At 31.4% G+C, this 11990-nt stretch overlaps 1 protein-coding gene across 1 annotated transcript; it reads left to right on the forward strand.

Annotated features, from left to right (window-relative positions):
- Window positions 1-315: 315 nt before the first annotated feature.
- LOC145753291 (regulator of nonsense transcripts 1-like) lies at window positions 316-11542 on the forward strand. The gene is made up of 27 exons (XM_082569701.1): window positions 316-433; window positions 767-874; window positions 1029-1180; window positions 1424-1513; window positions 1856-2023; window positions 2293-2334; window positions 2480-2618; window positions 3028-3101; window positions 3389-3561; window positions 3852-4044; window positions 4610-4769; window positions 5001-5122; window positions 5441-5605; window positions 5802-5916; window positions 6135-6278; window positions 6653-6781; window positions 7004-7088; window positions 7316-7433; window positions 7521-7677; window positions 8014-8156; window positions 8298-8472; window positions 8973-9060; window positions 9168-9341; window positions 9699-9818; window positions 9944-10041; window positions 10410-10535; window positions 10898-11542. Exons 1-26 carry the CDS (start codon window positions 338-340, stop codon window positions 10524-10526), a joined length of 3345 nt encoding a protein of 1114 aa, XP_082425827.1. The 5' UTR covers window positions 316-337; the 3' UTR covers window positions 10527-10535; window positions 10898-11542.
- The last annotated feature ends 448 nt before the right edge of the window (window positions 11543-11990 follow it).

Genomic DNA, 11990 nt, shown 5'->3' on the forward strand with positions numbered 1-11990 from the left:
GAAATAGCTCAAAGTCCCTTTAATGGATTATGATCAAAATTTTAAGGATTAAAATAACACAAAAATATAAAAGACGCTAAGATCTGTATTATACATATTTTATAGTATAATTATTTTATTTTTAACTGCCATCTGCCAGTTTGTTTTTTGAAAGACCTTAACAGTTTAGTTTTTATTTTTTTCTATATTTATCTTAAATTGTATAAAGTTTATTCATTGCTTTTTGTTTTTATGTGAAGAATTCTAGTATCACCCAAATCTAAAACAATCATATTTTTATAGTGTTTGTTACTAACCTAGTTTCACTTTGTTTTTAGAACTGCGTAAGGTTTAAATAATGAGTAGTGTTGATGCTTATGGGCCGAGTTCGCAGACTTTAACTTTTTTGGATCCGGAAGAGAGTGATGTACTTGTTCCAGGAGGAGACACACAGGTGTGGCTAAGTTTTATTAACCTTAAAAAATTGATTACTACTCGGTTTTCTTTTCTAATTGGTCAATATACATAGTTATGAATAGCATATATTTTATTACAATTTCTTATAATATAGAGGGAAAACTTACCCACAGATAATTTTTTGTTTTTTGTGATCACCAGTTGTTTAACAATTATTTATTATGAACACTACTAAATTTAACTTACAAATATGTAAATAAAATAGTGAAACCTTTATTAGGTAAACCATTATGGCTACAACTATAAAGTTGCATAAGCTTTTTGTCAATAGAAAGCTTCGTTATATTTTAACTTTGTGTTTATTTTGCAGGCAAGTGAATATGAGTTCAATGATTTCACTCTACCATCTCAAACTCAGACCCAAACTCTGCATAGTCAAGCAAGCCAGAGTCAGTTGGATGTGGTAGAAAATAGCCAAGTAATTTTTTTTTTCTTTCTTCAAGAATTTTAATCAATTACTAATCATTTTAAAATTAAATCTTGAAAATAAAGTTAAATTTTTTGACAGATTTTTAAACTTTACAAATTTTTTTTTATTTAAAATTTTTACCGAGTTTTTGTTAATTTTTTAGACACAAGATGGAGGTGAAGGGGATCAAAACGTGGATGTTGGTTTGCAGGGGAGCATTCATGTTGCAACACAAGGAGTGATGTCGGAGCTAAGGTTTGAGGAAGATGATGAAGATACTTATTACACCAAGGACCTCCCGGAACATGCTTGCAAGTGAGCCAAAAAAAATAAAAATTTGCTTAAAAGTCACCCATGAGTAAAACTTTTTTTATATATGTACTGAAATTGTTAAATAAAAAATATAAGTGTATAATAGAGATGAAATAAATCCACAATTTTTGAGTTCGTTAATTTTTTTATCTTTTTTTTTTAAATAGGCTATGCTTTACAGGTCCAAATTCAGATCTGTAGTTTGTTCCATTTCTAGTTTATAAGTTTGTTTTTTTTAATTTATAGATATTGTGGTATTCACGACCCAAACTGTGTAGTAATGTGTAACACTACACACAAGTGGTTCTGTAATGGAAGAGGGAATACTTCGGGAAGGTAAAATTTTAAATTCCTATTTTGGCAATTTTGTTTTACTCAAAAATTGATAAAGTTGGTGTCACTGAACACAAAATTGGTTTTAACTTCAAATATTTTTAATTACTTTTTAAGTTATGAAACTTTTAAAAAAATTTAAATTTAATTAAAAAAAATGATAGGAAGTACTAGCTTTTTTTATTGGGAAAGAGTGTGTTATTTTGATGTGTTTAAGCTATCTGTGAACACCTAACTCAAGGGCGAACGATGAGGCATTGGTGCAGCTCAAACCCTAAAACTTTTGGCTCGTAGTCTGATGCTATAAAACCAAACTACTGACTCTTAAATATTTTTCTTTTGTAGCCATATTATCAATCATCTTGTAAGGGCAAAATGTAAGGAGGTTGCTTTACACAAGGACGGTCAACTTGGTGATTCCATGCTGGAATGTTATAATTGTGGATGTAAAAATGTGTTTCTACTTGGTTTTATCCCAGCCAAAGCTGATTCTGTTGTGGTACTTTTGTGCAGGTATTTATTTCATTCATTTTTTGCTAAATGTAAGAATGCAGTAAATGGATCAGACCTAGTTAAGGCTGGGATTAGGATTAGTTTTATCCAAAGGAAGTACTTTAAAGATTGTATTTTAGTATTTTAAATATTTTTCGAAAATTATCCATTCAAAATAAAACTAAAAACTGTTATAATAATAATGATTTAACTAAACCTTTAAAAATAAATAACTTGACTAACCCAATCCTTATATGTTCAATAAAAACTTATTTTTATTTTTTTTTCAGGCAACCTTGTGCAAATCAAAGTAGTTTGAAGGATATGAATTGGTAAGTTTAAAAGCTTTAAAAAAATATTTTTTAAAATAAACCATTTTTGAAATTTTACGAAGAAATTTTAACATTTTAAATTTTACTTATTTTTATATTAAAACTATAATGTTTTCGATGATTAATATTTTTCTTTGTTACACAGGGATGCCACCCAGTGGCAGCCTTTAATCCAGGATCGATGTTTTCTGCCTTGGTTGGTTAAAATTCCATCGGAAGAGGAGCAGATGAGAGCCAGACAGATTACTGCTCAACAAATTAACAAGCTGGAGGAGTTATGGAAGGTATTACAACTAATCTCATTAAAAATCTTAAAAAAGGATAAAAAAGTTAATCTTTATTTAATAGAGCTTGTGATTATATGTCCAATTTGTCGTCCCAAAAAATAAATAAAACTGCTGTTTGTGGGTACAAGTAAATTTTTGTGAGCAATTAATATTGTAAGTTTAACCATATTACAACAAATAAAGTCCTGACCATCAACTGGTATATATAATGAAGCTTAGTGGGCGATATATACATCAAATTTATAGGCCTACGAAATAAACAAAACCTCCAACATTTAGTGTGCATGTAAAATAAGTACAGTTGCAGCATTGTTATAACAATTTAGGTTCTGTTTGGTGGCGTGGGTTATTGAGTAATATTTACAAAGTGGTAGTTTAAACCTGGATCTTTATTTTTGTTTTTTAGGAGAAGTCAGATGCTACAGTTGAAGATTTGGAAAAACCAGGAGTTGATGAAGAACCACAAGCTGTTTTGTTACGGTAATGATCAAGTTTTGGTAATAAATAGGCCTATATACAAAACAAGCTTTGTTTTGCTTTGGTAGAGTTTACCCTAGACTTACATTAAAAGTCGTTTCCTCCATTTCAGTATTTGTACTAAGTTGAATTTAAATACATACCTTGAAAAAGTTGCATTTTGCAATAAAACGTACTAAAACAAAAGGAATCAATGTTAGACTCATTCCATATATATATACTTTAAAAACTTACTGGACTAGAGTAATGTAAAGAGGCCATTTGACTTTAACTTGTTTATGTTTATATAGGTATGAAGATGCCTACCAATACCAGAACATATTCGGACCTCTGGTGAAGTTGGAAGCTGATTACGATCGGAGATTAAAGGAATCTCAGACCCAAGCTAATGTGACTGTGAGATGGGATATTGGGTTGAATAAGAAGAGGTTGGCACACTTTCAACTTCCAAAAACTGACTCAGGTTTGTTCAAAAGAAATTTAAACTATTAAATAGAAAGTAATTTTATGCAATGATTTTTGTAGCTCTTAACAGAAATGATTTATTTAAAGGTAAACCTTATTCAAATAGTATAAAATATAAACTAGAAACATTAAATAAGCGTAACATAAGTACCACATGAATTTAAACAACAATATTATTATTATTAAAAAAGTTACGAAATTTATGATTTAAAACATGACGTAGCTGTTTTAAGTTTACACTTTGTTTTATTTCCTAAAAAAGTTAAATTTTTATATATTTTGACCCAGATATGAAGTTAATGAAAGGTGATGAGATCAGTTTAAGACACAGTTCATGGGAAGGGAAAGGTCATGTTGTGAAAGTCCCTGATAACTTCAGTGATGAGATTGCGATGGAGTTAAGATCTTCAGCTGGTGTTCCACTGGAACAAACCAGAAATTTTCAAGTTGATTTTGTGTGGAAGTCAACTTCATTTGACAGGTACAAAATTTAAATTTAATGAGCTATATATACTCAGAATTTAGGGTTATGGATTAATTATTAATATGTTACAACATTCCTAAACTTAAAGTTGTTAATTTCCACTACTGGCATGTTGTAGCATCCTTAAGTAAGACCTGAGGCCCTGTGTTTAATTTCCACTGCTGGTATGTTGTTGCATCCTAGAGTAAGACCTAAGGTCCTGGGTTTGATTACCACTGCTGACATATTGTAGCATCCTCAAGTAAGACCTAAGATCGTGGGTTTAATTTTCATTGCTAAAATGCTGTAACATTCTTAAGTAAGACTTAAGGTCCTGGGTTTGATTCTTACTCCTGCAATGTTGTAGCATCCTTGTGTATTACCTTAGGTTCAGGGTTTGATTCTCACTGCTGGCATGTTGTAGCATCCCTAAGTAAGACTTGAGGTCCTGGGTTTGATTCCCACTGGATGTTGTAATGTCTTTGTAAAGAATCAATATTTTGGGTTTATTCCCACTTATGGTTATATATTATTAAGTAACACCAATATTCAAAATTATTTAAATCAAAAACTTTTTTCTCAGAATGCAGAGTGCAATGAAAACATTTGCAGTTGATGAGGCCTCAGTCTCAGCTTTAATTTACCATCGACTACTCGGTCATGAGGTTGAAGATCATGCTCTTAAGACCAATCTTCCTAAAAGATTTTCTGCTCCTGGTCTTCCTGAGTTAAATCACTCTCAAGTAAGTGTTATACATTTAAGTTTTAATGTTGAAAAATGCCTGTGAAGTTATACCTGTTTGGTATATTGTTGTTAACATGGTGATTTTTTGAGGGGGTTAACAGAAGTTGCCACTGTTAGCACCTTTTTAAAAGAATTGCATTATAAAAAATCTAGTTCAAAATCTCATTTTCTAAAACTAGTTTTTAAATTTAAAGAAATTGCTTTTTGTTGTAATCTATTTTACCCACAGGTTTATGCTGTTAAGACAGTGTTACAAAGACCATTATGTTTGATCCAAGGACCACCAGGAACAGGGAAAACTGTTACAAGTGCCACCATAGTTTACCACTTGGTCAAATCCTGCCAGCAAGGGTAAATTAACTCTTATCTTTAAAAGTATAACAAATTACCGGCAGCGTGGTGTAGTGGTAGGAACACTTGCTACACCACATGAGGTCGTTGGTTAAATTCTTACTGCTCTTATGCTGTAGCGCCCTTGAGTAAGGTGCTATAAAATGTATGAACTCCTGCTGAGCCAGCACTTTATTAGCAGCATAATTATTGAGAAATTATAATCTATAATATCCCAAACTGGCAAAGTCAACTCGAGACTGGGTCTGGGTAACAGTTGTAACTCTAATCGAGGATAAAGATGTATTAATTTTTAATATTTTTTTACATTTTTTTCAGGCAAGTACTGGTGTGTGCACCAAGTAATATTGCAGTTGATCAACTAACTGAGAAGATACATCGAACTGGGTTGAAAGTTGTGAGGTTGTGTGCTAAAAGCAGGGAAGCTATTGATTCAAATGTCTCATTTTTATCTCTGCATAATCAAGTCAGAAGTCTGGGAAGGTGAATTAAAAGTTAACTATTTAAATATTGTTTTTTTCCAAAGTCATTTTATTAAATATATATGTGTCTTACCTTTACTTGTATTACCTTTGTTTGTTTATGTTAAATAATTTTTGTTTTATTAGATTATGTTTTCTATCCAAATTTTAGAAAGGTCTTACTCTTAGTTTTTTAATCGTTATTCCCAATATTTTAGCTTACCAGAACTTCAAAAGCTGCAACAACTGAAGGATGAAACTGGAGAATTGTCTTCAAATGATGAGAAAAGATATCGAGCTCTAAGGAGAAATGCAGAGAGAGAATTGTTACAGGTATATCAGTAGTAACATTATAGGTAATTTTTCAACACTTAAGCCATTGCTATTACAATGTCAAGGCCGGGGCTCAATCCCCACTGCTTCCATGTTGCAGTATCAATAAATTTGTTAATTGTGTTTATTATTTATTGTTGAACAAAATAACCAGAATATAGTAAACTAATTTTTTTTTAGTAATTTATCGCTTTAAATCTTTTATTTTTTTTTTCTAGAATGCTGATGTTATTTGTTCTACCTGTGTTGGAGCTGGTGATCCAAGATTGGTGAAGTTTAGATTCCGATCAATTTTGATTGATGAAAGCACGCAAGCTACTGAACCTGAGTGTATGGTGCCGGTTGTATTAGGGGCTAAGCAGGTGAGAAAACTTTTAAAAATATTTGAGAGGATTTTGTTAAACTTGATGACCATCCATCTAAAATTTTGTCAAAGTTTTAAAATTAAAAAAAGATTGTGTTTATTGATATTAGTTGTTAGACACTTGGAAATTTTTAAAAAGTTGTCAATTGTTTTAAATCTAACCAAGTAAAATTTTTACAAAAAAATTTCTTTGTCAATGTTTAAAAATTAAAAAAAAATTGATTTTGATTGGTATAAGTTAGTGGCGAGAAATTGTCAATTATTTTAAATTCAACCATGTGAATCTTTGAAGTTTTTGAATTTGCAAAAATTTACGTCAAAAAATTGTTTTGCCAAAGTTTTAAATTTAACTAAACAAAATTATTATTTTAGTTGATATTAGTTGGTGACCACTGCCAACTTGGTCCAGTTGTGATGTGTAAGAAGGCAGCAAATGCTGGTTTAGCTCAATCTTTGTTTGAAAGACTTGTAATATTGGGGATAAGACCAATCAGGTTACAGGTAAATATATGAATGTTTTTTGTTATAAATATTTAAAAGGCTATTTATTCTTTATTATCATATTTACATATTCATTTTAAAGCCATATTAAATTTTAATTTCATGTATTTATTATGATCTTAAAATTTAATTAAATTTATGATATTTAAATATACACAAATGCAAACAGTTGTTAAACTATTGATTTTGAGATCTAAAATGTTTTATTTGTTATTATCTTAGGTCCAATATCGAATGCACCCAGCTCTGTCAGCTTTTCCTTCCAATATATTTTATGAGGGTTCTCTACAGAATGGTGTTACTGCTGGTAAGTTTAGTTTTTAAAATAAAAAGTTATATAGGCTTGTTAATAAAAACCTAAAGTTTCTTTTTCCTTTGTCTGTTTTTTTTTTGTTTCTTTTTGTCTTTTTTTAGATTCTTTTTGTTTCTTGTATTTTTCTCTTTTTTTTTCCTTACATTTTTTGTTTTTTATTTGTTTGTATTTTTTTCTTTTTGTATATATATTTTTTTATAATTTAATTTATATTAAATTAGGTGAACGAATGAGAAAGGGTCTTAGTTTCACGTGGCCATCCCCAGACAAACCAATGTTTTTCTACAAAACTTCAGGACAAGAAGAAATTGCTAGTTCAGGAACATCCTACTTAAACAGGTACAAGTTATGCTGAAAACGAGTTTAATTTTTTTAGTTTTTGTAATAAAACTTAATTTAATTTATTTTTAACCAACTTTTTTTTAGAACTGAAGCAGCAGTTGTGGAAAGAATTACGACAAAGTTTTTGAAATCGGGGATTAAACCGGAGCAAATAGGGATTATAACCCCATATGAAGGACAGAGGTCGTATCTGGTTCAATACATGCAATACTCTGGTTCACTTCATTCTAAGTTGTACATGGTAAGTTAGAATTCTGTGTAAATTTTAGCGAAAAGTTTAAACTACAAAAATTTTAGAATCAATTCTTAAAATATTTTTTAGAATCTAGTTTAATTAAAACACATGTATTGTGTAGATAACTTTATTTTAATGGTTTAGTTATTGCTTGGCTTTAAATCTTGTATATTTTGTATAATATGGTAAAATTTACTAGATATAATAAAGCTTGATCAAAGTGTTTATGTCACATTTATAGGCCTAGAAAAAAAATAAAACTGCTGTTTGTGGTGCGTAACTAAATTATCACGAGCAAATCTTCGCCGTCGACAAGTATTTAATAATATTTTTACTTTTTAGGAGGTAGAGATTGCCAGTGTTGATGCTTTCCAAGGCAGGGAGAAAGATTTTATTATTTTGTCGTGCGTTAGAGCTAACGAACATCAAGGAATTGGATTCTTAAACGATCCTCGGCGTCTCAACGTCGCTTTAACTCGAGCAAGGTAAAAAAACAAATATTTATAACTTCTTAATCTATTTGTTTATAGTCAAAAAAAATTGTTTTTTCTATTACAACTTTGTATATGATTCCTTTAGTTCTAAACTGTATATAAATTACTTTACAAACCGATCTATTTATTTAGGTTTGGGGTTATAATAGTTGGGAGCCCAAAAGCTTTATCCAAACAACCTTTGTGGAATCATTTGTTGACATACTTTAAAGAACAACGAGCGTTGGTTGAAGGTCCATTAGGAGCACTGAAGGAAAGTTTGATGCAGTTTACCAAACCGCGCAAGCTTACCAACGTTATTAACCCGGTAAATTACAGTTTTTACTCAAAAACGTAAATTTGTGTGCGTTTTTCTAAGTTTGCCCAAATTTGATTTATAAAGAGGTTTTTTTATGTATATATAACCAACATTAAAGCAACACTATATAAGCTTTTTTTAATGTTTATTTATTCATCCTGGATGTGGAAAGATCGACTTCATAGCGCAGACATAAAGTAACATCAGTTACTCTGACCCAGTCTTAAATTGTCTTTGCCAGTTTGAAATATTATTGTTTATAATTGCCCGATAATTATGCTGCTAATTAAATATTGGCTCAGCATTGGTGTATATCGTTTAAAGCGCCTTACTGAGGGCATTACAGCATAAGAGTAGTGGGGATCAAACCCAGGACCTCATGTGGTGAAGCCAAGTGTTTTAACCACTGCACCACACTGCCAGTACACTACACTAGCTTCATGTATTTTGTGGAAAAATACACATGCATGTGCCTTTAACCTATTACTAACTTGTAAATATATTTATAGGGAGGTAGATTTATGAGTACAACAATGTGGGATGCAAAAGAAGCTCTTATACCTGGTGGAGCTTATGACAGGAGTTCTACTTATAATGGTGAGTAATGTTACTAATTAGCTTTCTTAGATTAATTAAGTTTGCATAAACTCTTAATTAGCTTTCTTAGATTAATTAAGTTTGCATAAACTATAATCTCTTTTTAGGCTCCCTGCCACCCCGCCATCAGTATTATCGAACCCACGATCAAATGGGGATGATTAACCCAGCTACATCGGGTTTACAGACCCAACAAGCTACTGCAGCCCTCCCAGTCCCTGTTAATATGTTTATGAACCCAACTATCCCACCAAACTATTATCATAATGGACATGCTCAAGGTAGGAATTTATTGTTTGTTTATATATCTTTATCCTCGATGTGGGAAGGTCAGCTTTACGACCTAAACATAGAGTAACATCAGTTATCCTGACCCAGTATCAAGTTGCCTTTAATAGTTTGGGATTTTATAGACTATAATTGCCCGATAATTATGCTGCTGATTAAGTATTGGCTTAGCAGGAGTTCATATCATTTATAACTCCTTACACAAGGGTGCTACAGCAAGAGAGCAGTGAGGATTGAACCTGAGACCTCATGTAGTGAAGCCAAGTGTTCTGACCACTACACCAAGATACTGTTTTCTGGAATTGTTTATAAATGTGCAAGAATTTTACCAAATAATTTTCTGTCTCAAGGTCGCCCAGTTCAGAAGTCCGGAGGTCGAGCCCCTCGTTTGAGTAGAAACAGACAAGCACAAGGTGTCGCTAGTCAACAGCAAACTCAATCCCAGGACATGACCCAAAACTTCTCACAAGGTGAGGCCTTTATTTTTTTAATTTTTTGTGTAGAATTCGTGCAGCTTTACCTTACGGTTTAATGCTACTTGTATGTTTCCTATACTGAAAAATGTGATGTTTTAAACTAAAGTGTTTTGTTACAGGGGCACTCACACAAGGATTTGGAGCTGGATTGTCGATGAGCCAACCAATTAGTCAGGGTATGAGCCAACTCGGCCTTTCACAAGCTGAACTTTCACAGGTATCTATATAACAACTAAAGACAATTTCCGGCAGCGTGGTGTAGTGGTCAAAACACTTCCCACACTACATTAGGTTCTGGGTTTAATCCCTACTGCTCTCATGCTGTAGCGCCCTTGAGTAAGGCGCTTTAAACGGTACAAACTCCTGCTGAGCCAGCACTTAATCAGCAGCATAATTATTGGACAATTATAATCTATAATATTCCAAACTGCCACAAGCAACTCAAGACTGGGTCAGAGTAATTGATGTTACTCTATGTTCAGGTTGTAAAGTCGACCTTTCCACACAAAGAATGAATAAATTGTTAAAAAAATGTTACCAATTTTCAAATTTGAAACTAATTCTATATATTATCCCTCTTCACAGGATAGTTACATGGGGGATGAATTTCGTTCCCAGGTCGATGCCGCGCTGTCCCAAGATTCCACCTACCAAGGTGAACGAGCTTATACTGGACAGGGCCTCAACTTCTCACAATATTAACATCTTGGGGTAAGTTTTTGTTTTTCGTGCAATTTTTAATCCAATTAAGGTTTTTTTCAATTTTTAACCCAATTATCCTCGATGTGGAAAGGTCGGCTTCACGACTTTAACATAGAGTAACATTTGTTATGCCGGCTCAGTCTCGAGTTGACTTTAGCAGTTTGGAATATAATAGATAACAATTTCCTGATAATTGTAAGCTGCTGATTAAGTGTTGAAAGTTCAAACAGTTTATAGTACTCTACTTAAGAGCGTTACAGCATGAGAGCAGTGAGGATCGAACCCATGACCTAGTAAAGCCAAGTGTACTAACCACTACACCACGCTTCTTGTACTTTTGGTTGGTAACCTTTTAATCATTTTTTTTACAGATAAAGGGAGAATAAGAAGCATCTACCTACTAACAAAAACGAGAAGAGAAAGTGAGAAAAAAGAGGTCATGCTTCAGTAAACCTCACAGAGTATGAGGTTACCATCATTTTGAGGATAACTCTCCCAATTTGGATTTACGCTTTGACGTCTATGTCCACCATAAGAGCTTTTATTAAAAAACTTTTAAAAGCGAATGGAAAATGGCTTTAAACGCCAAAAATATAAAAAATGTATAAAAATGTGTGGTGTGTTATTGTAGGGTTAAAAACTTTGGTTAAATTTTAAATGTGGTTATCTTAATTTTATGAAATGATTTAAAATGTGCTTTTTTAATTAAATGTTTTTTAAGTAATTTGCAAAGGGTGTAAAATAACATTTATTGCCAAAAAAGAAGTGGTTTACAATTGATTTTAATTTTCTAAATAAATGAAAAACGTCCTAAATAATTTATATTGAAAACATATTCCAAAATTGTTTTGGAAGTAATTTCAAAATTTAAAAAATGTTTCAAATTCTAAAAAGTTGTTAACGAGTTTTACGTATTTTGATTTTAATATTTTCAAATATTCATTTCTATTTAATCTCATATTCAAATATACTTTGTAGATATTTTTGTTGGATTTTGGGTTAAACAATAAATTATATTCCACCACACCTTTGACTAGAATATTTTTGCTTAAGTAATAAGCTATTTAAGTTTTTTGTATATTGCTTAATCATTATTGTGGGAAGGTCAACTTTACGACCTAAACATAGGATAACGTTTGTTATCCTGGGCCAGTCTCAAGTTATCTTTGACAGTTTTGGATATTATTGATTATAAATATATATATTTACTTCTGAAACTTTTACAGTTTAAGCCAAGAGCAGTCGAACATTAGATTAGATTGCGTTTGTTCATTTTTAATATAAACATGTATAAGAATAAATAAAAATACATTATCAAAATTTTCGTAGTTGTATTAGGTAAATTAATATTTAATCATTATTTTAAGGTAAAAAAATTAATTTATGCTTTCAACTATGTTTTAAAAGTATTTGCAAAAAAAAAATTAAACCTGTTTAAAACGATGTATACTTTTGTTAACCCAA

Source organism: Corella eumyota, chromosome 5 (assembly GCF_963082875.1).
Source record: "Corella eumyota chromosome 5, kaCorEumy4.1, whole genome shotgun sequence".
In the NCBI taxonomy this organism is placed as follows: Eukaryota; Metazoa; Chordata; class Ascidiacea; order Phlebobranchia; family Corellidae; genus Corella; species Corella eumyota.

Bases quoted from the DNA above. Each gene is read 5' to 3' on its own strand.
- LOC145753291 (XM_082569701.1), top strand. From the start codon at position 338: ATGAGTAGTGTTGATGCTTATGGGCCGAGTTCGCAGACTTTAACTTTT. The intron at 875-1,028 runs GTAATTTTTTTT...TTAATTTTTTAG, and splicing joins ATGTGGTAGAAAATAGCCAA to ACACAAGATGGAGGTGAAGG. The intron at 9,342-9,698 runs GTAGGAATTTAT...TTCTGTCTCAAG, and splicing joins TCATAATGGACATGCTCAAG to GTCGCCCAGTTCAGAAGTCC.